At 36.2% G+C, this 24,457-nt stretch overlaps 3 protein-coding genes across 7 annotated transcripts; 1 reads left to right on the top strand and 2 right to left on the bottom strand.

Annotated features, from left to right (window-relative positions):
• Positions 1-1,182: 1,182 nt before the first annotated feature.
• Positions 1,183-14,206, bottom strand: slc35e1 (solute carrier family 35 member E1). Its single transcript, XM_008406647.2, has 6 exons — positions 13,797-14,206; positions 10,815-10,885; positions 6,903-7,040; positions 6,064-6,189; positions 5,728-5,973; positions 1,183-4,824 (listed from the first exon to the last, which is right to left on the bottom strand). Exons 1-6 carry the CDS (start codon positions 14,122-14,124, stop codon positions 4,600-4,602), a joined length of 1,134 nt encoding a protein of 377 aa, XP_008404869.1. The 5' UTR covers positions 14,125-14,206; the 3' UTR covers positions 1,183-4,599.
• A 1,844-nt stretch (positions 14,207-16,050) lies between these two features.
• LOC103463355 (mediator of RNA polymerase II transcription subunit 26) lies at positions 16,051-19,724 on the bottom strand. Its single transcript, XM_008406652.2, has 3 exons — positions 19,516-19,724; positions 17,900-17,974; positions 16,051-17,825 (listed from the first exon to the last, which is right to left on the bottom strand). Exons 1-3 carry the CDS (start codon positions 19,585-19,587, stop codon positions 16,458-16,460), a joined length of 1,515 nt encoding a protein of 504 aa, XP_008404874.1. The 5' UTR covers positions 19,588-19,724; the 3' UTR covers positions 16,051-16,457.
• pex11g (peroxisomal biogenesis factor 11 gamma) lies at positions 19,678-24,432 on the top strand. 5 transcript variants are annotated; one of them, XM_017304528.1, is made up of 5 exons: positions 19,678-19,842; positions 21,419-21,616; positions 21,697-21,875; positions 23,119-23,193; positions 23,425-24,432. In XM_017304528.1, exons 1-5 carry the CDS (start codon positions 19,696-19,698, stop codon positions 23,672-23,674), a joined length of 849 nt encoding a protein of 282 aa, XP_017160017.1. In that variant the 5' UTR covers positions 19,678-19,695; the 3' UTR covers positions 23,675-24,432. The 5 variants fall into 5 exon arrangements, with proteins under 5 accessions (XP_017160017.1, XP_017160016.1, XP_017160019.1 ...); XM_017304527.1 differs by having other exon boundaries at positions 23,422-24,432; XM_017304530.1 differs by lacking the exon at positions 19,678-19,842 and adding an exon at positions 19,885-19,950 and having other exon boundaries at positions 23,422-24,432.
• Positions 24,433-24,457: the final 25 nt, after the last annotated feature.

Here is a 24,457-nt window from a genome sequence, read left to right as displayed (position 1 = left end):
AAGATGTTCACTTCAACTACAACTTTTAACTTTGATAGAAAAACTTTTTAAGAACAAAAGTATCACTCGTTTGTTTACTACAAAACATTCATTTAAAAATAACATTTAACATAAGTTAAAAAAAGTCTTTTAATTTATCTTTAGGGCTTTAAGATAAGTCCAAAATACACTTCTTTATCTCCTTTCGACTTCACTTATATTTTGCAACTAGTATTTGCAGTGGCTTTACATTTTACATCAACTGTAATATTTATGAAATTGTGATCAATGATATTAAGGAATGTGCAAAATTATATTTATGTAAACTGATGTCATGTAAACATGACATCAGTTTACTGATGTCATGTAAACATCAGTTTACATGACATCAGTTTACATAAATATAATTTTGCACATTCCTTAATATCATTGATGTCATGTAAACTGACATCAGTTTACATGACATCATGTAAACTGAATATCATGTAAACCATTTTTTTTTAAAAATCCCAGTCTTTGTAAGGTAATAAAGGTTTTATGCACTTTCTTTTTCTCTTCCCAAAAAATGTGTTATTACTGATAAATGCCATTTTCATGAATTAGAAAAAGGTACGTACAAAAGTCCCACCCCTTCATTGTCCTCCCTGAATGTCCTCTCCAGATATCAAAAGGAATTAATTCAGTAGAATGCAGGAGGTGGGAGATATTCAAGCTTAGAAATGTCCTCTGCAGAGGACAAAAATGAGCTACTGGTAGTCAGGAGGATATATAATTAGTTTAAATATATAATCTCTGATAAAGATTTTCTGAGGCGATATTACGATGCCCCAAAATTCCCACTAGATGGCGCCAGTAAGCTAAATTGTCAGAAAAATGTCTTAACGGCTATTAGGTTAAAATGCGTAACTCCTTAAAGTAAAATAAACTCTTTTACGTAGCGTGCTTAGAATCTGGTCACATGTAATTTATTATTGTTTTATACCTCATCATTTTAAAAAGTTTTTCTGCTTAATTTAAATCATATTTTACATCATATTTTACTGGATGACGTCGTCAATTGTTAGCTAGCTATGCTAATTCTCAAATCAAAGTTTGACCGCATATGGAAGAAATATCTCACTTTTATTTTTAAAACATTGAATTTATCATTGTCTTTATGTCCTGTGCAGTTATGTATTGTGTATGTATGCAAGACAGTAGGCCTTTTTAGTATTTCAGAATTGATTTATTCTCCCCAACATTTAAAAATATTTACCAAACATAAGCAGACAAGACTGTGCATTGCTGCACGTCTGTACAGTTTGTACCATGACACCATAAATAAAAATCTATAAACATAGTTTACATACAAATGCTATTTCGAGATCCATTAAAGACAACAAAAATAATCAGTATACAACTTTTACAAAGAGATATCCCCTTATTACTCTTTATCCTTTACAGCCCAGTGAAAAAAGCTTTACAGCGCACCAAAAAATGCTTTTACATTTTCCATGTAGGTTTATATACATGAAGAAAATAACAATACAGTCTTTTTACATCTCAGCAACCTGCAATCAAGGCCTTCATTCTGTGATGCACCAACACAAAATGTTAAAAACACAAAGAAACATGAAGAAAATAAACTAATCAGCATTTTGCCGTCGTATTCAGAGTCGTTTCTTTCAAATGAATCCAATACCTTCTTCACATCCAAACATTTTGGATAAACATTTACAATTTGGTAAATGATGAACACTCTTAGGTTTTGTTGAGTTTGGTCAGACTAATCACCCAATTTTGACATTATTAAACTGTTGTATAATAATATTTTGTGAAACTTACATTCTAGCTCTCTCTGGACATAATTAACCACATCTTTATGACTAGATTATGTGTTCTGCATTGTAGAACTGATTTATTACTGATCCTGAAAAAGGTGAAATTGTTGCAAAGACAGAAAGCTGGAGGTATTTTGTGTTGAGGAGCTAAAAGTAAATTTTCAATAAAGAGGAAATCTGGCAAATCAAAACATGTAGGACACTGAAGTACAACAGCTTGATGAGGTGAATATTTAATTATTTCCTGGTTCAATTCTTTGAAGTCATAAATGCTAATTTGGTCAGATTACGAATCAATTCAGACATGTTTTTTGATGCTCTGAAAGTCTATGCTTTAATTTTAAACAATTAGGATTTTAGTAAATTGAACAAAACATTGGCTCAAATGTGAAACATAAACAGAAATGCCATTACAGATAGATTTTTTCCCCTCCTGGCGTTTCTGTGCCAATATTTAGTTTTTCTAAACAGCTTGTAAGAACTACATTACCCATAAATCCTTACTGAATGCTTCTTTCCACTTCAGTCTGTTAAATGCCATTCATGTAACAAACCTGAAGAATAAATGAAAACAAATATCTGAGGAAACAATACAGAAAAATCTGCAAAAATCTAAAATAAAAAATGTCTGCACCTTTTATGAAACATCAGCTGTCCTGACACTGCAGTCCTTAAGAATGATCGATATTACAGGTGAATGTCAATAAATTAAAAATATAAAACAATATTTCATTTTAACAAACAAAGCTCGACCTAGGTAAAGATTCATTACATGCAGAATCATTTTGGCTAATTGAGTAGATTTTGGTTTTCCACTAAAACCCAAAATTCAATATTTTAGAAAATTAGACCAATTAAAAACTCAATTCAGAAACGTTTTATAATAGTTTAATTTATTAAGATCCACCTGCACAGATTAATTTAGAAAGCAATTCATTTTCATTTTTTATGGATGGCGAGTCCTTTTGGTGACTAATATCTGCACTAATTTCAATAAACAAAAATCACATTGTTGTTTTGAAATGTGCAAAATTGACGCAGATTACTGTAGGAAAAAAAAAGATTAAGTAACATAAGACATCCCAAAGCAGCTTTAGTTCAGGGTTTAAAGAAAAATAAGTCCAACTGGTGTTAACAAACTCCAATAAAATATAAAAAAGAAACGCGGTAATACTTTAAATTATTTTCTGCATCCATAACCGTTAAAATTTTGTTTTCATTCTTTACGTTTGCTAAACCAAAAGGCACATCACAGGGCCTTTCTAGAAACCGGTGATCTACGTTTTACGACGACACATCTGGACAACAAGTTGTGACATCTTTGCTCAACAGGGGGACAGGACAGATGGGTGAGAGGTCACTGACCTTTGGCCTCACTCTCCACTTAAAGCTGTAAACGCGCTGCGTTCCCAAGCATCCCTTTGTGATCGATCAGCAGGGTTTTGATTCTTATTTAAAATGCAGCTCAAACTATTCTGGTTGTGGGAATATTTACAAGCATCAACGTTTGCCCAGAGACAATGAAAAACAAACAGAACACCTTGTTTTATTTTTAGTTATTTTTCTTCATCAGGCACTTGCATGAATGACGCTGGAGGCATAAATCAAATGGAGTTTACGTCTCGTACCTTCAGCCTTTCAGAAACTAAAGTTTGTTAAAGATACGCTTTCCTCTAAACGCTCCACATTATTTAGAAAATATTTTTTGACCACACTTTAGTATTTTCCTAAAGGCATGTTTATAAAGAACAAAAAATACCCCACAAAAATGATCAGAAACTAAAACGTCTGTTTCTAAACAACAGATGAACTGAAATTCACACCTGGCTTCTTTCTTTTTGACCTGAACAGGTAAACAGCTGAGCCAGGAATTAGGGGAGAGAAGAGAAAAGCATCATCTGTTGAAAACAAGACTTTAAACCAGGAAACTAAAACCCACCTTTAGACCAAAAACACCTTAAATGTTCCTGTACGTTTGGAAACGTGTGAATCCAAACTGGACTGTACACGGCTCATTTCAGCAACGTAAACGTAGCTTAGCTTAAATCATAACAAGAGTCAACGCTAAAATATAATCTGCCTCCATTTTTTAAGGAATATTCACTGAAGACGGTTTGTTTCTCCTCATAAAACAAATGCCTCAAGAAGAAAAACGACAACCCTAAAGATAAAAATCCAAGTTGGTTAGAGATGCAACATGACGGATTTCAGGTGTTGGGTGAAAGTTTTCCAGATTAGAGATGATCAATCTGACAGGGATTAGCTACGTCTATTTTCCTTCATCAGCTCTGAGAAAATGAATCAAAACTATGAACTCCCAACTGTATATATGTTATTATGCACTTTTTTGAGTTTAGTAGAAATCAGATGAGTTAGAAACTCATCTGACTCATCTGTTGGGAATAATTGTCATTTTTTTAGAGACGGATCGCTGCATCTCTCTTTCTAACGACAACCAGCGGCTACTTGTGGAAGACAAACTAGACGTTTTCAAACTGCGGCACATTGTTGTGTCTGAATATTGCGGCTCGATCTCTCGTCAAAATGTCTGAAGCTGCTGATTTTGTTTCAGCATTTTAATAAATAAAAACGAGCAGCAAGGCTGTAAAAAAAACATGCCGTCCAGACATGGAGGGACGCGGGAGAGGAAACTTCTCTGGCCTCTGGCACGTCACAATCGGCTCGTCTCTCTCTCTCTCTTTTTTTTTTTTTTTTTAAATCCTGGACAAAGAGCACTTGCCTTCAGTCTCAGTCCGGAGCGGGAGAGGGAACCCGCTGCTGCGAGGCCCGAGCGCCTCCGTTACACCACGAACTGGTGGTTGCTGCTGTGGTTTGCCGTGTAGGCCTGCCGGCTGTACTGGAAATGGTCGGTCAGAACGTTGTTCCAGTTCTGCTGCTGTTCGGAGCCGTAGAAAGGCCCCGACCCGTTCGCCTGCGTCTTCTCCAGCACCGGGTTGTCAAAGGACAGCAGGTCCTGCGTGCTGGTGGGCAGCTTCTTCTTCTGCTTGTTGGCGTCGTACTTAGCCTGACGACGAAGGAGAACATGGGAAAGTTTAAATGAAATCATCTCTTATAAAGCCAGTCTGTGCTAAACTGAAACTAAACAACCTGGGAGAATCATGGAAGAATAAATGACATCAAAGGAGGGCTGAGCGATGCGGTTTAAAAAAATAACATTTCAGATTTTTCTAAACAGATCCAATTTTAGTCCATTTTTTTTCCTTTCTACACATTAAAAAAAATTTCCACCCTTACTTGGACATTAAGCATTACATGACTAATAAGCAATTGACAAGTTAATTTCCATTCTGATTCATATTTTTTGAAGGAACATTTTGTTTACAGAGACATCATAATCTATTTTTTATGGTTATGGTTGTGGTTTTTTCTGTTTTATTTATTGTTTTCGGTTGCTTGGTAACATAAATAAAAAAGGTCTGGCTCTAATATTCAAAGCCCAAATAAACAGAAGCTTTAAAAGTGAAACAAGATGAATCACTCTGAATATGGAAATACAAGGAATTTCATTGATGGAAAAACATATTAAATCTTCAAATGACAAAATTCTGATTAACCAATTTAAGATCAATTTATTGCACCACCCTGCTGGGAAGTATTGAGTTAGGATGAAATCTTTATATTGGAGTTTAATCTTTGCTTTTGAAAGTTGTTCCTTTAAATGTTTTAGTTTTCTTAAACATTACAAAATGTCTCCACCACTATTATGAACTTTAGCATCTCAGAAACTAAAGAAATACTCTTAATGTAGCCTCTAAGGAAGCTAAATGTCCGCTAAACAGGCCGGACGTGTGACACTTTAAATATTATATTGATTGTACATGATGTAGAGGTAGATTATTGACTATGTTGTTATTGAATGACTCATTGAGAGGCACCTGAATGAGATTCTACTGTGGGAAAGACTCACCTTGTTGTAGAGGAAGACCCCGAGAATGGCCGTCATCATTCCCAGCACGTTGGTGAGCGTGACCGGGTTGCGCAACATCAGCAAAGATATACTGATGACCATAATCCTCTTGGTGGCGTTGGCGACGGCGTAGCTGAGAGGGCTGACGAGGTTCAGAATACTGAAAGCGATGACGTTCTGGGCAAAATTACAGAAGCCGCTGATGAGGAGGAGGAAGAGGGTGCCGGTCCGTTCCGAAATATCCGACTGAAAGGGAGGCAGAGACCCAGTTACACTCTGTTTTAGCTCCATCTTGTGATCAACTCCAAAAAAACAAATCTAGTATCGTTTACTCACCAGATCCCCGTTCACAAGAAACACAGAGAAATCCACCAGAACCCAGGTGGGAACCATGAAGAACATGGCGTTGAAGCCCAGGACGTTCAGGAGCCTCAGGTGATGCACACCTGTGTCACGCAGCACCTTCAACAGAGACGAGGGAAAAAAAATTTAAAATCTCTCTAAAAAGAATTAAAAAATTAATAAAACCCAAAACTGCTCTAGTAAACAGCATGTGGCGGTGATGACGTTCCATCTGAAATCCTCCATATTTTACAGTGTAAAAGCACAAAACTGTACAAAATATTTTGTCCAGTTATTACTACTAGAAAAACAAAACTGACTTATAAATAACTTTTCAGCAAGACAAAGGAGCTTGTTAGCTTAATAGTGATGAAAAAGCTAATTATTTCACTTATAACATTTTCCCATCTTAAACGTAAAAAAATCCACCAGTGCAACCATTTCTTTTTCATCATGAAGGATTTACTGACCTAAACCAACCTCCCGTGTTTTGCTGAAAAGTTACTTTTAGGTTAGTTTTATTTCAAGTGGTTGAAGATATTTGCATAATAGACAAAAATAAATCAAATTGTGCTTTCAATTCAAACATACTTTATTATTCCTTCATTAATCCCAATGGGAAATTAAATCAATTAAATTTGCAGTTACAAACAGGACTAGTTGAAAAGCTCATATCATCCCTTTAAATGAGAATAAAACTCTCTCACATTTTAACTGTGAACTTATGAAAGCAACCAAATGTCAAAATATTACCAAAAAGAGTTTAAACACAGATTCTTTCCGTTTCAGCTGAACCTGATTTAATCTTTATGCCGATTGTGAATCCGCCTCACCTTTTTGGAGAAGATGTTCTGCAGGGAGAAGCAGAGCGTGGCGGCGAGGGCGCTGATTAATCCTGAAACGTCAAAGGAAAGCTCGGTGACGGTGGCCAGCAGCACGCCGCCGATGATCGGGATCAGCGACACGTAGACCTGCAAAACCAGATCGGGTCGGAGGAAAGAGTCAAGATCCAAACATAAATCAACAACATCTTCCTGTGCTAACACAGATGTTCAGGATTTCTCAAGTTACTCCAATAAATGCTGCTTAAACAAAATGGTTCAGATTAATTAGTTTGTTTTTTTTACAACTGGACAGTTTAATTTCTAATGATCTGCGCCACAGTTAAATGAACATCTGAATATTGTGAAGTGCTTGTGCTTGTCATGATAAATTTTGCTGAACGATGAATTGTTCCCACAATTATTGCGATAAACAATAATAGTTGTTTTGAGACCATCTTCAAGTAATGTACTGGTAATGGCATAATAATGCAAATTTTCCCTCTCAAAGACCAAAAAAAAGTTTTTCTATAAAAACTTTATTTTTGTAAAGAATACTTCACACTGGAACTGTAAGATATTTTAAATATCCAACATTTAAAAAAAAAAACTAAATAAAACAGAAAAAACCCCACACAACCATAAACAAAATTTTCTTTCAAAAAATATTAATCAGGATATAAATTAATTTATTACCAATTGCTTATTATTCACGTCCATGAAATGCTGGAAAAACCCAAGAAAATATTTCTTAGTGGGTTAGACTTTAAAGATTAGGATATTTTCAAGATCATTAAAATTTAAATTTAAGACAAAAACAACTTCAGTTAGCTTTATAATTTGCTCACAACATATTTTATTTTATTACACACCAACTCCTTTTGCAGAACATGTGGGACAAATGATTGCTGCCACATAAAAAAGGAATGAAATAAAAAATTTTTTATTAAAAATGTGAGTGGAAAAAGAAATAAAATGACTAAATCCTAAATACGTGCAGATGTTTCATCATCAGGTCTTATTTTTCAAGATAATTTAGACTTAGAACTAAAATTAATTAATTAAAGACTGTTTATTACCTTCAAGAGACAGTAAATCAAAACAACAACTGTATCGCCACTGAAACAAGTCAGAAAATGAAGAGGCATTTTTATACGACGACTGTAATCGGGAAATGAAAACCAACATTTCTTTTAAACAATTTTTCATAATCCATTCAATGCTTGTGATGAATGTTAGAGAATCAGAAACCCAAACAAATGTTTCCATCCACCAGGGACGACACCTCACCGGTGGAAACCGTCATTACAGGCACCAGATCATTTGCATGGTCCTGAGAATGAGAGACGAGCTTTGGTTTTCATGACACCCGTCACTAAACTCAGCCTGAAACTGAGAAAACACTAATTTAATAAAAAAGAAAAGCTAAATAAAACACTATTATTTACTGATTTAACAGCCAGCACCAGTGTCTTTATGCAGTTGTAAAGTCTGGTTTGATGAAGGCAGATAGGTGTGTCTTATTTAATGTTGCCAACAAATTCACAGATTAATTTTGTAAACATTTGGCACAAAAAAAGAAAAAGGTTCAAATCTGAATGCGGCCGCCTCTGACTGTTGAGATTCTTTCACATGAACAGAAATGTAAAGAAAAGTAAACTCCACTTTGTCTCAGCACTGAACTGCAAAGTAAACGTAACACCCTGATGCCAGACACATAAATCTATTTCCTGTTTAACACGCAGAAACGTTCCTTCATCAGAACGGGAAGCTGAGGAGCATCTCAGAGCTGACAAATATCGGCTTCATTTCAACTGCAGAGCCAGAAATCAGAGGAAAACGGCTGACTTTGTTAAAAAACTGCGTAAAGATATTTTGTGTGTAAAGTACAAGTAAAAGAAATACAATAGCAATGGAAAAACACGAAATCTTACCAAGTATTTTTGGTCAAGTTTCTACTGCAAATATGTCAGTACACTTAAAATAAGACAAAACTAACTTTAAAGTACTATTTCAGCAAGATACAGGCGGTTGCTTTTAGAAAACAATTTATTAATATTGATGGAAACATATTAGTTCCTCTGGCAGATTATTTCACTTATAACACATGAAAAATGTAAGTGAAATAATGAAAAAGCACTTTTTCATCAACACTGAGGAATTATTGACTTATAACAAGATGCTATATCTCACTGAAAAGTTACTTGAATGTTTGTTTTGTCTTATTTCAAGTATTTACACCAAAAATACTTGGTAAGATTTTGTGTTTCTGCAGCAAAAAACTAAGTTTATTTGGAGATCAGGAGTAAAACGGGATTATTTGTTTCTAAATGTATTTGATGCTCATGCAACTTGACTGCAAAAAGAGCCGGCCGGCCTTTAAACTGTGACTGGTTGCCATGGTTACCCGCTGTTTTAACATTAGCCAGCATGCTACCACAGTACAGAGAACCAGGAAATGACTCAAACACATATTTGAATGGCTTTTTGTTGTGCCATGTGAGAAAAATGAGTAAACAAAGATATGATCTAAAGCACTGCACACCAAAGCAATGCAAGAACGGCTGGTAATGATGAGACATAAGAGCCTGATTTTAGTCAGCAGTGTAAAAACGTTCCAGTAACAAGTGATCTGGAACTGGAACGACAAAACAGTTTCACAGAAATCACTCATTTCCCATCTGGATCATGAGTGAGATACTGATTACGTTTGAATATTTTGAAAATCTGAGTGCTTTAGTTTTATGTGTACATTGGAGGGAAGAGTTATATATCACAGTTTTTTTGTTTTTAGAGCTTAGGGATTTTTTTTTACAAGCATTTTGGTTTAAAAATAAACCAAATGTCAGCATATAAGTTTCTTCTAAGTCAAAAGTCAGTGAATTACAGTTTGGTAATCGATAAACTATTGATTTTATATGATTCTTAGCTTTGTCTGCACATTTACATCCATAACTGATGGATGTAAATGTGCATAAAAACACACATATTTTAAATAATATTGATTCCATTACATTGTGCCAGAGAAGCAACTTTAAAACTTTTGGATTGTTTCATATGATCCAATTAAAAGTCACTTTTCATGTGAATATGAGTCTGAAGTTGAAATCCTGAAATAACCAACTCTTTATGGTTTTATTTATACGTTATATATGTTATAATGGATTTAGTTTATGTGTTAGCGTTTTCTATAATAAGTAAAAACACAAGATGGGGCACAGAGGATGGGGAAAATAAGCTTATTTTCTTTATGGACTTTTATCCTTTATGGATAAAACTTTATTTATCCACCTTTAGTAGTTCCAGCATAAAAAAATGAATAAATCAAAGTTCATTAACTCCATACAGGATGTAGAGAGTTAGGGGTTTTCTGTATGTTGTGTTATTTTCGCTCTGTGGTCTGTTTTAACCACCAGTTTGGATGCTGCTGCAACAACTTGTGGTCACTGAACAGTTTTTAAAAAAGAAAAGGCAACAATCTTCTTGACAAAAAAACAGAAAAATCCCTCCAGGTTTAAATGCAGTGTTGAGCGAGAGTCCAAAGATTACCCTGATTTAACATCGGCTTTCCTCGTCTACAAAGATTTATCCACATCTACAACATTTCTAATGATATTTAGGATGATATCCTGAAGTCTGTTGGTAAAGCTGAACTACTGATTCATTCAGCACAAATTCTTCAGTCTTTACTTGCTTTATTCCCATAGATAATCAACCTACATAAAGCCTCTTAAATGTCAGATATAGAATGCAGGAGCTGATGTGGATGACCCCTGACCTCCTGGAGAATGCCAGCGACAGACGCTTCGGCAGGCGGCTGCAACATGAGACACAGTCGGCTCGCTGTGCCACATCACCGCTGCCGAGTCGCAGCCTGAAACAGAGCAGGACTTGTGCTGTGTCTTACGCTCTGGACGTACTAACCTTTGTAGTTTGCTTCTCCCTCATTATAATTCTCGACAGCAGCACCACCCATATCGGCATTGTGGCTTTGACTGTGAAAGAGACAAAGGGGGACGGTGTCAGTTTTAAAAGCAATGAAAAACTGTGGTCCTGCAGCAAGGAGAGAGTGAGCCGATTACGTCTGAGCTGTAAAAAGTTAATGGCAGGTCAGAGCCGGGTCCACACCTCTGTTAAATAACACACAACGTCGTTCACAGAGTCACGCCTCGACAGCGGTGCGTCCTGTTCACACCGACAGAAGAATAAACGAATCCTAAACAATGCTGAGCAACCAGATCCACTGCATAGTTACTATAATAGGAATTAGGACTATATGCATTAAAGTAATAAACATTCAAAATAAGGTGCAGACAAGACATCAGGGGATAATTTGTGATCTGCAGGCAGTGTGTTAATCATAAAAAAAAGAATTTTTATAATAAGAATTTTGATTTATTGTCCCAAAAAATACAGTTAATGTAAAAAAAAAAAACAGGTTAAATTGATATTTTTGCTATTTTCTCTAGTTTTCTCTATGAGAGCAAAGATATATCAATAAATTCAAAAATCTAATTAAATAAAGCCTCTATAGTTAGTGATATAAAACACTTCTTAAAAGTATCTGATGTTTGTGGCGCTATGAATGCTTTGCCATGCAGTTACTGTAAAAAAAGTAATAGTTATTTATCATAATTTTATTATCATAATTGAGCTATAAAATATTGTGATAAAATTCGTCATAAGATCTCAGATATTATAAGAGTCGACCAGCTGAAACAGGGATCAGAAAACAGTCAATGGAAATTAGAGATGCACTAATTAATCAGCCGGAAATAAAAATTACACTAGATTTTTCCCTATCCGTTAATCAACTAGTACAATTTGGTTTAAAGAATAAAAAATAGAATAAAAATCAGAATAAAGACATGTTGTCGTGCAAAAATAGGGACTTCAGCATGCAACATCTTCCTTATTTCGTTGAATTCAAAACAAAGTGAAAGAAAAAATAAATCATGTTTTTTTTCCCCTCTTATGTTTTCCAGTTTTAAAAAATGGCCAAAATCAGAACCGTCAATAAAAACCTTAAATAAAATGATTATTTGCTAGAAAAAGACTGAATCTCGAATAGAAAGACACTGTAACATAAAGTGTTCAGAAATACACAGCTAACTGAAATTAAATATAGAATTTTAACATTGTTATGCTAACCTCCATAATAAATCAACTTACTTAAAAAGATGAATGTCATGATAAACAATTGTTAATTACACAGGAAATTTCTCAGAAGATAGAAATAGATGGAGACAAAATGACAACAGAAGGGAATAAACAGACTCCGGACCGCATATGAATCATGAATGGATTGAAAAAAATCTGATAATAAAATAGATTTGAAGGTTGCATCTTCAAAAATATAAAAACGACTCTCATTAACAAATACATGTATTATTGCTAGTGCTTCGTAAATGCTTTTATAACCTTGGAAACTATCTGTGGTTTTTCTGCCTAAAGATGCATCTTAAAACAGATTCTCAGATAAATTATTTGTTGCACAGACAGATTTAAACTGTGTACTTTTAGTGTTAAATAATTTGTCTTAGGGGGTTTTCTATAGACAGGAAAAAAGACTGTCACACATTTGTCACAGTACGAGTGTGGGATATGGCTCCATGTTAAATAATTAAATTACCATTCTATGCAATACAATCTCCATCAATCGGACCAACCCCATCTACAGACGCTCCTCAATAAATTAGAATATCATCAAAAAGGTTAAATTAATATATATTAGACATTTTGTAATTTTATCAATATGATTAATATTTTAGTTACTCAGAAAATCTCAAAAGGCAATTAAGAAACGGTGTTTAATTTGGAAATGTTGCGGCCAAGTTAATCACAGAGAAGATAGGTGACAATAGCAGCAGTGGTTGTACGTCATGGCAGCAGATTATTTCAAAACTGTAGAAACAAAAAACTAAATTAATAAGCAACTTAAATGAATATGATATCGCCACTGAAACTGAAGATGAGGAGTAAAATGTCATGAAATGAAAAGTTGAGTGGAGGGAAAAAGTGAACTAGAAAAATGCTGACCCTTGACTCACTGGCTTTCTAACTGTATGGTCACACAGAGGAGCTGCAAAAGCAAATGAGGTGGATTAGCAGTGCATGCCAAAAACTGACAGCGTCTTCCAGGACATGTGATAATGAAATATTGTCTCTGATGTTCAGATACTGAACTGTTATGTTAAGACAGTGATGAGCAACAGTCTTCAGTCAGAGGCCTCCTGAACTGTAGAAATTTGCAGTTCACAGCTAATGTAATACACTGAGGGAAACCTTGCAGGTTGTAGATCTATTACACATAGATTAATATGTATCAAGTGTTTGCTTCTGCAAATATCTACAGTTCACAGCTAATGAGGGCTAAACAATTACATCACACCAGTAAAAAGTAATTTTTAGTACAGAAATGCTAGTGTGATGAAAAGTATGTCTTTCAATACTTTATTGTTTAAGTTTTTAAGTTAGCCACTAAACCACCTCTGAATTTAATGCGTCATTTTACCAATGAATCGGGGCATTTTCGGGATCACTACCGTAACAGACGCACTCAGTTACCCTGAGTTTAAAACTGAGGAAGAATACTACTCCTCCCTCTTGACGTGTTTCAGCTTTAATTCAGTTGGCTAGCAAGCTAACAGATTGTATTTTACGTAAAATGACTGTAAAAATACAAAAGTACAGTCAAAGGCTGCATTTTAAAAATAATTAGTGAAATAAAAGCTTTTCTGTTTGGTGTCTACGTGACGCTGCGGTCTGCCAGACTCTTTAAATGCCCTTGTCGGCAGTTGGCCAGCCGTTAGCCGCAAAGCTAATATCAGCTGACGGTACAGACACATCATCAAGTTGCCCCGGATAACAGGTTCCAGCTGGCCGGATTTAACATTTTCTACTCACCTGTGTGTGCATACGAAACGGGCACCTTCCATATGCTGAAGTGAGCCGAAACGGACGCGAAGTATTTTCCGAAAGCCAACGGGAGGATGTACCACCGGTAGTACCTGGTCGGCAGTTCAGTTTTGGGGACTCCCCATGCCCTCAACAGCGGCGGGAGGAAGACGACAACAGAGATGATGTGGAACAGAGAGACCGTGACGGGATACGGGAATCCGTTGAGGATTATTTTGTTAATTACGTTGCCCCCGGAGCTCACCGTGTACCAAAACACACACAGGACAACTATCCGAATCCCTTCCCCGACTGGGGTCCGCGCCACCGCAGCCATCTTTCTGCGCGGAGTGACGAGTCACCACCGGTGTGTGTAGTTGTACCGGGGCGCAGCGCAGCAAGCTCCGTCAGACCATTAATGAATGAAGCGTTCTCCTTCCGCTCACAGATTTCAAAATAAAAGAAGCTTAAGCGCATTTCAAGAATGTACTACACAGCTTCAGAGAGTGAAATATTTCAAGCGTTTATTTCTTAAAATAACCTTATTTTCTGAAAATTGAATTACACAGCTTTACATCATGAGATTGTCTAAAAATCAATAGAAAATAGTTCCATCCTAATATTTACAAGCAAAGGCGAACAATTCTAGAGTTTTTTCATCTGAACAAATTTACATGTCCACTAAAAGGTCTGTCAATAAGTTATTTTATGTTCAATTTAACTTGTATATTACAACGTCTACAATAAAAAAGCTTTTTATTATGCGGTTAGTTACATTACTCATCTTGTCAATTTGTTTGTCAGGTTTTCATGACAATAAATTGGAAAAAGTAACAAAACCTTCTTATCTATTTTATTACAAGAAGGGTACATGATAAGTTTTAATTTTTAATAAATCCAACCGAAAAGCCTACAGTATAATATATATTAGAGAGAGACAATTTTAATTGGTATTTAGAAGAATGGGGCGAGTGAGATTTATTACTATTGAATCATTAAATCAATTAGAAACACAGTAATCTAATCTAGGAATAATGTATGTATGAGGTTAAAACCTCTCACTCTGTGCTAAATCTGACTCTTAAATCTTTTTAGCAATAAACACTAACATTCGTTGGGACTGATGTTTTAGCTTTCTCTACTAAACATCAGTGTTTGATCCGCATGGTGCCATGTGGGAGTAACAGATGTTCTGACAAGCATGTGTTTCAATGGAAGAACACTCGATGGCTCTGAGATTTATCAAGCTGAACATCCAAGGCCAGATTTAAAGATGTGTTTTTAAAATGTCCAAACAAGAATTTCAAAGTTATTTCAAACCTCCAGGATGAACTCAAGTGGCAAGCTACAGCCAAAATCAGATGTTTATACACTGTACAAACATTTACTGTCAGACACAATAAATCAAAGGTTTACCTTTTATACTGTAAGCTATATACTTTTTTTTTTTCATTCTTCAAAGTCAGATGTTTACATTTTTTCGAGTTTTACATGGAAATACCTTTAAACTGTGTGGTTGGGGGTGAAAAGTTTGGACATCTGTCAACAAACTCTTCGTACAATAATTATAATTTTGGCTGATTTCTTCTTACAGGGTAAGTGTAATGGAGTAAGGTTTGTTGACCTCTCCAAAAATATGCATCATGTTTGAGATGTGCCTAAAGATATCGCCCCAGTTGTGCTTCCATTTCTCTCAGATTTTGTTAATCACACTTTCAAAAAACAATGAAATTATCACCTGGCCTTCTACAAATTTATTCAAAGCACAAGAATCTTAATTAATCTAAGCTTATGTTAATAAATATAATCATTATTCTTGCTTTCAGGAAATAGAAAAAACACGGGTCTTAACTTACCTGAAAAAATGGAAGGTATATTTAAAGTCAGTAAGGAAGAAAAAAATGGTAGACTGTATATAATGCATGCAAATTTCAACTGCAGATAATAACGACAGGGTTTTGAGGTCATTTGCATGCAGTGGAAGCAATTGAGATATGATCACTTAGGCTGGTGTCCAGGCTTTATGCTGCACAGGTCGAACTTGTCAAGTCGAAAGTATCTGCAGTTCACAAACTTATATGCATGCAGAAATTACATATTTTTTATTATATTTATGAGTCTCTGTTTCTTCTAAAACACTTGAACTCACTTTGTTTCTGACACAACTCGGTGGATAGTTACGGTCCTACCTACAATAAAAAAGAAATTGAAAGCAAGTAAAACATGATTAATAAAGGACAAATACTTTGTGTCGTATCAAACGTTTTCCGTTTTAAAAAATATTGTAATTTATTTGTGAAAATGTACATCAGCTGAGTGTTGGTAATTTGCTTGAACTGTATTCAGGTGGTCAAAAATGCGGTAAACGCTCTTAATTAAATCTGTACAGTTGCAAATGAAACAGTCCTAAACACAACAGCATGAGATTAATTTTGGACAAATTAAGTTTTAAAGTATTTGTGTGTCGTTAATGATTTCTGAAAATGTGTCTTGTAAATTCTCATGAGACGGTCATCAAATGCCACTAAGAAAACTAAATATTTTACTAAATTTAAATAAAAAACAAAAGCTGAATGGACCAAACATCCGGCACAAATAAGGTAAAATTTTCCTAAAATTTCTCATTTTGTAGACTTGATCAATTGATTTACTTCCAAGCTGAACAGCGTTTCAGTCCAGACAGACGTAGGGCAAAATGTTCAGTCTGCTCTCGTCTCCATGTGGGTCCACAGAGATGCACTCCGTCCAGTCGTACCAGTTCCCCTTGGTGTCGTAACACCCGTTAACTCCGGACCAACGCCGCCTCTGTAATCGGTTCAGGTCTTCACTGCTGATTTCTCTGCCAACTCCAGGTAACTCTTTGACATGATGGTCTGATACCAGTATGGACGTTTCTGTGGTATTCCTCTTCTGGTGATCCGCTCTTTTGCAAACCTCCGACATGAAAAGGTTGGCTCCAGGTGTGTGTGCACCAGACGACAGGATGTTGCTCTGCTGGGTGAGGTAGGACTGGATTATTTCGCTCCTTGACAGTTCTTTCCAGTCCGTCTGCTGGAAGGGACACGGAGGAATGGGTTGACTCAGCTTCAGCTGGAGTTCAGAGACTTCCTGCTCTTCTGAAGACTCCTTAGGGCAGGTGCGTTTAATTTGTCCTGTTGATGGATCAAATGTGATTCGTCTGTCTTTTATCCTCGCTGGTTTGCTTTTGTCTTCTGTAATTGGGCCATTCAGGTTCACAACATGGTCTTTAGCCTTGTATTTTTCTCTTTTCTTGTTCACAGCATCATTAATAATAGTCTCATCATCCAAACTTGAAGTCCTGCTTTGAAACAACAAATTTGCAGACCCTGAGAGGTTTGTGTGAACATTAAGCGGCTGAGCAGATTCCTCCACCTTCACACTTGGATTTCCACTACTTTGTCGTTTTTTTAGTACAGCTTCTTGCTTTAGGCTCTCAGGATGTTGCAACGGACAACCAGGGCTTCTAGGTTGATGCTTATCCCTTCTAACCTGCCGTTGCATAAGCGTGTTAGGAGGGTTGCTGGCACTTGGATGAGGTTTGACAGTGTGAATAGGAACTTTATTTGACTTACTATTGTCCAGATATTTAAACGTATCCCTGTCTGATGGTTGGTGTGCATTAGTATTTGCAGGAATTTTAAAACTCCCACCAAGTCCATTAGATGTCTGCTGTTTTGCATCATCCTGAGCGACTTTGGGCTTCTTTGTTTGACCCTCTTTCTTGTCACATCTACGTTTCCTGTTGCTTATTGGTTCAAGATTTGGACAGCAGTTGTTGAAGTCACTTCTGGCCTTTAACTCTGAGCCAGTTTTGCTCAAAGCTGGAGGAAAGGAGCAGGGCTGAATGCTGCCTTTGGAAGGCCAAGATGCACCAGTGAGTTCTTTGGGCACCAAGTCACCCCGACCCGGGTCGATCAGCTTCTGCCAGGTACGAAGGAGCTTCTTGGCTCTTTTTGCAAGATCCTCGTTCTTGTTTTTTTTCCGGATGTCATTAACCAGCTTCCCAAGGCGCGTCTCCTACAACCAAAACATCGCAGATGTAATTTGATTTCCAGAAGAGTTGCTTTAATCAGACTTGTATTTTAACATACCTCTAGTTCTTCTTTGGTGATAGAGTATTTCTCCAAACTGGAAATCACTTCCACAACCACCACCATGTTGCGTATCTGCTCAGAAGACAAAGGTTTACAATGTAATAAAGGAGTAGCTAATGAAAATGTGATCCGTCAGTTTCAAAAACCTGAAAATGATGGATCACTTGAACCAGAAATAAACACTATATATACCGTGTATTTATCACTTTCCAACTTTTTGAACTGAAAAAACAAAAAAAGTTTTTGATCGTATCCTAATTTATTGACATTCACCAATAAGTCAGTGGACTACGGAGGGAAAACAGGGGTCATTAGGACAAGCATTCATTTGCATAGAGTCTCAAATGTACACCTGCATTCATGAAAATATGTACCGATACTGGTTTCAGGTTCAATGTGACTAGCAAAGACAAGAACATGCAAATATTATCTCACTAGCAGAGAGAAGCATAAAGATTTAAATAAAACCCTAAACACTGTTGTTAGAAAGGTGTAAAATTTTACTCCTGATAACAAATATAGTGATTTAAGGTAATCTCAACCTGGAAATTACCAGCAAAACCATCAAAAACAGTGCATGTAAGGTATCAATGATTAGTATACCAATCATTGGTATCTTAACATGCGCTGTTAAGATACCAATGATTGGTCTCTTAATCATTGGTATGATACCAATGATTAGTATACCAATCATTGGTATCTTAACATGCACTGTTTTTGATGGTTTTGCTGGTAATTTCCTGGTTTGAATTATTAATATTAGAGTTAGACTGGTGAAATGCACAAGTAAGAACAGCAGGACGTCCCCATGTTATGTAATTATAACAGCATCATATACACTTAGTGTTCCTGCACATAATCACTTTTTACAAATACAGGTATATTTAACAAATATAATTCTTGAATAATGCTTAAGTTTGGTTTTGGTTGAATGCATGATCACTTGCATTTCATAACATCATTTCGAAATCAACGAATTATGAACATGACTGTGCATAATTTTTGAGCCATCTCATTTTCTTTTCTTGCATAGGTTGTAAAATGTTTAATTTTTAATGCAAATAAATATAAATAATAAAATAGAAACAAACAGAAACAACCGCGATATTAAGAAAAAGATCATCAGGATTTGGATGAATTTATGGTGGTCAGAGCAACAGCAGCTCTTATGCAGAAAATGTTTTCTTAGTGTTTGTTCTTGTATTCATTGCCCTGAAATGTCATTACAAAACAAAGCACACAAAACATTGCCTGAGGACTTTATCTCTTGTCAACCTAATAAGATCTGAATATAATTAAACATTATATGGACCACATACATTTTTCTTTTCTTTTTTGAATATTTTTTGAAAACTCAACCTGAAATGAATCAAATTGGTCTTCATTGTTATTTTTGCATTGTTATTTTTACATTAAAAATAGACTGGACTACACATAGAAATGGACGGGGAGCATATTGCTGAAGGAAAACAAGCAATTAAAACAGACCTGCAGCACTTCATAAAGCTTAACGTTCATTAATTGGAGTAACTTTTGACACATTGAGTCTCAGAGCCTATTATTTACTCCTTCCCCATTCTGTTTCCTCTGCTGTAAAACTTTAAAATACTCACGTTGTTCTGGCCGTCGATGGCCTGCAGCAGCCGGTCTCTCATCATCCGCGGAATGGCCGTGGCCGCTGACATCGCCCGGTGGACACCAGAATCCCTCTCGACAAAACAAAGCGTTTGGAAAACCCAAAGATACTCGTGGACCAGATGTAAGATATTGTTTGAAAGCGGACATAACGTCTAATGACGCTGCTGTGTTTGTGTTCACTCCCCGCCGTCCGTCACCTGCTTCGTGAATCCACCACCGGAGTCAGCCAGGGATCCTCAGCTGTCTGCCTCCGCCTCCGCCTCCTCCTCCCTCCCCGGTCCTCTGAGCTGGCTTTTGGTGAGGTACGTGCGAACAGCATGACGGGAACTATTTACGTAACCACCACTGGATGGCTTGCGTAAAACACACTTGTCGTTCGCGAGACAAAAATGGAGTCAGACATCATACTGGTGAGAGACGCCATTGATGCGTATGTCAGTCATCCCGCCATATTGTGAGTGGCTTGTTCAACTCTGATACTCTGAATGGCAAGAAGCACGAAAGATAGCAATCAACTGAATAGTTTTAGTTTTCTCAGTAATATATGTTTATTTTAGAACTAATTTTGGTAATCGCTGAGGTAAATTTAATATTTTCTGCATTTGGTTTAGCTGTATTATTATTATTATTATTATTATTATTATTATTATTATTATTATTATTATTATTATTATTATTATTATTATTATTATTATTATTAGTGTTCCTGCTAGTATTACTAATACTACATGTGATTATTTAATGTTTGTATTTTTATAATAGTTTTCATGATTTTAATTATTACCATAATTAATAAATATTATAATTTAAAGTTATATAGCCTCCATCCAACAGTCAACTAAATGTTTTTCTCTAATCAAATTGCAAACCCACTTGAACCAACCATTTGCTAATGTTCGTGCCTGTGATTTGATCCAGACTGTTATAATAGACTCTGTACAGTTGATCCTCCTCTATCTGGTTGCAGAAATCTTGCCTTACACACTTAGCTTTGGCTACGTCCAGAGTGGCGATTGGAAATCGACGATCGTTTGCTCTGGTCTATTTGAAGTAGTTCCTGTTTCAAAGTCCAGCTGAATGTTGGTGCATTTAGGTGCAGAGGTTGTCGTATGTGTGCAGCAGAAGCTAATATGTTCTGCGGAAACTAAATCAAATTAGAGTGTATTTATTTATCACAGTGTGCCTGTGGCTCTGTGTGTGTAATCGGACATGCAGCAGTCTGTGGAGTCTTTGGTCCGACTGCTAGAGACATACAGAGGAAGAGATAAAGTTGTGAGTCTTCACTGAATTTCGTTTTAATCAAAAGGCTGCAGTGAAAACACCGAGTCGGATACTTCTGCAGGGAATAATTTAGTTATTTATTTTGTAAATGAGTAATTTAATGCATTTTACCCTAGTAATATTGGCATAAACTATTACTTTGAATCAGTCTGTATGACGGATTGAATTGGCCATGCGATTTTATTGGATTTTGATTAGATAGTGCCTTATGGTAACGTTTGTTTGTTTCTTTCAATATAACATTTATGAAACTTTGATTAAAAACTGCAGGTGTGTGTGTCTGTGTTTGGTGAATTTTTGGTTCAAACAAACTTGCTCTTCATTTAGTGAAGTTACACACAGTCGGGAGAGTATTAAGAAATTGTAGCAAGAGTAAGATTTTTCTGTAGTTCATAAATAAAATTACTCGGGTAAAAGTAAAAAAAAAAAAAGTAATGGTACATTTTTTCAAAAATGTTACTCAAGTGAACTACTACCCAGCTCTGGTGTTGTAAAATTCTATTAATATTTTTCTATTTGGTGTTATTTTTATAAATATAATCTTGATTTTGTGACTTTCATCCATTAATTATTATTTGTTTTACCTTTTGGCTGCAGATCAGGACGTTTTGTTATGGCTCTCAGCTGGTGGGAGGAGCTCTTACCAGGAAAGCAGCAGCAGATGCATCATCTCAGCGACTTGGGAAAAGTTTGCTTCTGTTTTCTGCTCAGCTCAGCCACTGCAGGACGGTGCTGAGGCTGTTTGATGATCTCTCCATGCTGGCGTACTCCCACAGCTACGGACTTGGTGCTTCGGTGATTCATAACAAAATGTTGCTTACATATGCGCACAAGTCCCATCTCTCCTGTTGATACTGATTAGATTCTTGCTGCAGGAAGAGGATGCAGGCGTCCGTTGGATATCGGTGCTGACGAACGTGGCTGACCAGCTGTACTATCCGTGTGAACATATTGCTTGGGCCGCAGACGCAGAGCTGATCAAAGTGAGGTCTGATAAGTGGTGGCTGTTCAGCACAGTGCTGTGGGGAACCTCGTTGTTGCTGGGGATCCTCAGGTGAGACGTCTGCACTCAGATATCGGGACACATCAGCTGAGTTAACTGCATCTGTTGAAACTGCTTCAAAACTACCCCAAATATGTTTTCTTTTTTTATTACAAAAAAATTATATCTCTCACAGCAGAGCAGAAGAACATATATACATATATATATGTTTAGCAACAAACTAAGCATACGTTACTTTAATAAAATTTGCTAAATGATGAGATTTCTGTAGAAAAAGGATTTGTAATTTGTTGAAACAACAAACAGTGTGGTGATGGTTCAGTAGGTAGATTTGGTATCTTGCAAATCAAAGGTTGTAGGTTTGATTCCAGCCAGCTGGTGTGTATTTTAACCCAAAGTTTTGTATTGGTATATAATTACTAGGGGTGCACCGATTGCAGTTTTCTGGCCGATCGCCGATCTATTCAAAATCCTGACCTGCCGATTCCAATTTTGGCCAATACCAATTTTTTTTGTCTAAAATGTTGCTAAATGTTGGAAGAAAGTTGATGAGTTGCCAACAGTGAGATGATTGTTGTCAACTGCAACACATAGACCTGATCTGGTGGGCCAGTCTGCTAGTCAAACCAATCTCACAGCAGAGCAGAAGAAGACAGAAGTTGATTTAAATACCTTTGCTTGAGGTAGATAAAATCGGTGGTTAAGATCAGCTTCACATGAAAAAATCGGCCGATCACTGATTTCCCAAAATTAGGGAAATCGGTACCGATAAATCGGTGCATCCCTAACAATTACTTGTGAGGTAGGTGAGTTTGGCTCTACTGTAAAGCGCTTTGATTGGTCGAAAGGACTGGAAAAGTGCTACAAGTTCAGTCCAGTTACCATTTTAACTTTCAGGTCCGACCGGTTTTAAAAAAAAAAACAAATGTTACCCCTATATATTTTTAGATGACCCTTTTCCTGATTTATTTTTATTTTTTTGCATGTCTTTTCAGCAACTAGAACTGGACATGTCTCTCCCTTGCTTTGTTTTTCGGGAAAAGTAATTTGAAACTTTTTAAAAGTAACTTTTTATTTCAGATTAAGTTCCAGGGAGTGTTTAGGTTTTAGGTCTGTAGCCTATAAGTATTGCCGAGTTTCTGGAAACTAACTTGTAACTATCCATTGCAGAAAACCTGATAAAAATTATATTTCATAAGAAACTCAGTCATGAAAGCATGAGCTAAATAAAGAAAGTTGTTGAAGTACAAAAAGACTCAAATGAGAGTTTTAGTGCAAATCTTTATTTCTCCAGATTGTTTCGAGTTCTGCTGTTGCTCAGGAAGAAGCTGAAGAAGAAACACCAGAGAGGCGAAGGAGGCAGCAGCAGGTGTTTACTTAGCAAATTCATTTTTTCATTATTTCATTGACATTTGCTTTATTATTAAAGCAAGCTATACGCTCAGTCTATTTAAGCATTTAACAAATATAATCTAGAGTTTTTTGTTTGTCATCATGTCTTATTTATGTTTCTTTTCTTTCAAACTAACAGGGTAAGACATCGCTCTGTATTAGAAATATACAGTTTTCCAAAGCTCAGTAAATCTGTTTTCCCCTGCAGACGGTCTGACCTCCACAGGCAGATGCAAGCGGAGATGCTCTCCATCCTCAGCAGCATGGCGGACCTCAGTAACGCCGTTCACTGGATGCCACCAGGCTTCCTGTGGGCAGGATGGTTCCCCAGCTGGCTGGTGGGCTTGCTGGGCTCCACCTCCTCTCTAATAGGTTTGATTCAGATGAATACCAGCAGCAGTAGTGAGCTGTCAGACAGTATAGCGTTGTCTTCACAATCAGGAGGAGATGCTAATTAACTGGATTATGAACAGCTTTTTGATTTGATCAGATCAGCTGTTTAGATTAATTTCTACTCCTGTCTCCTACAGTATTACTACTTTCTGTAGGTGAATAAATAAAACACCTGTGTTAGCTACCTGAAATGTTTTTGAAATTATGAGCTTAGTTTACGTTTTAAGTATATTTGTTTCTCTTCTGTTCTTTAATTTATGTAGATCAAAGCATGACATATTGTCCTTGGAAGCCTTTTGGCCTACTTCATGTTGTCAGGCCGATTCTGTTTATTTGTTGATTTTAGATTCCTCGCAGGCTTCTGGTAAAACTGGAAACCTGTGTTTCCCAATAATTTGATTAATGACAACTTATGATTTTACAAGGAGGGTGTTTTTTTGAAAACCACAATCTGTATTTGGTCAGTTGTTTCAAGTATTAAAATTTATTAGGAAAAAGAGGAAAATGGAAAGAAACATGTAACGGAGAAATATTTCTAACAGCACTGTTTTAATAATGCTTCAGACATTAACAAACCGCAAACAATGTGGAGCAGCTTAATGGCTTTATTTAGATGAATGTATATTAAGCAAAATGAGCTCATGTGGACAGCATTTCAGATCTTTGAGTCGTCTTTATAAGTTCAGTTAATTGCAAAAATAGATGTTTTGCATGGAAGAACGATTAAAGAACATTGCAGGCAGATATGTAATGTTATTTTGACTCAGTCTTTATGACGAACTTTAATTCATGTTTATTAATTTATGATTTAAAAAAAAAAAATTAAAGCTAAAATCACTTATTATTCT

Source organism: Poecilia reticulata, linkage group LG4 (assembly GCF_000633615.1).
Source record: "Poecilia reticulata strain Guanapo linkage group LG4, Guppy_female_1.0+MT, whole genome shotgun sequence".
Classification (NCBI taxonomy): domain Eukaryota; kingdom Metazoa; phylum Chordata; class Actinopteri; order Cyprinodontiformes; family Poeciliidae; genus Poecilia; species Poecilia reticulata.
Note: the sequence above shows the minus strand (reverse complement) of the source record. Positions and strands in the feature narration are given on the sequence as shown.

Excerpts from the sequence above, each read along its gene's own strand:
- LOC103463355 (XM_008406652.2), bottom strand. The coding sequence starts at position 19,587 with ATGTCAGCGGCCACGGCCATTCCGCGGATGATGAGAGACCGGCTGCTG. Across the intron at positions 17,975-19,515 it reads CCATCGACGGCCAGAACAAC|ATACGCAACATGGTGGTGGT; the intron begins GTGAGTATTTTA and ends TCTTCTGAGCAG. Across the intron at positions 17,826-17,899 it reads TCACCAAAGAAGAACTAGAG|GAGACGCGCCTTGGGAAGCT; the intron begins GTATGTTAAAAT and ends TTTTGGTTGTAG.
- slc35e1 (XM_008406647.2), bottom strand. The coding sequence starts at position 14,124 with ATGGCTGCGGTGGCGCGGACCCCAGTCGGGGAAGGGATTCGGATAGTT. Across the intron at positions 5,974-6,063 it reads TTCTTGTGAACGGGGATCTG|TCGGATATTTCGGAACGGAC; the intron begins GTGAGTAAACGA and ends CCTCCCTTTCAG. Across the intron at positions 4,825-5,727 it reads GGGTCTTCCTCTACAACAAG|GCTAAGTACGACGCCAACAA; the intron begins GTGAGTCTTTCC and ends CTTCGTCGTCAG.
- pex11g (XM_017304527.1), top strand. The coding sequence starts at position 19,696 with ATGACGCTGCTGTGTTTGTGTTCACTCCCCGCCGTCCGTCACCTGCTT. Across the intron at positions 19,843-21,418 it reads CTGAGCTGGCTTTTGGTGAG|ATCAGGACGTTTTGTTATGG; the intron begins GTACGTGCGAAC and ends TTTTGGCTGCAG. Across the intron at positions 21,617-21,696 it reads GCTACGGACTTGGTGCTTCG|GAAGAGGATGCAGGCGTCCG; the intron begins GTGATTCATAAC and ends TTCTTGCTGCAG.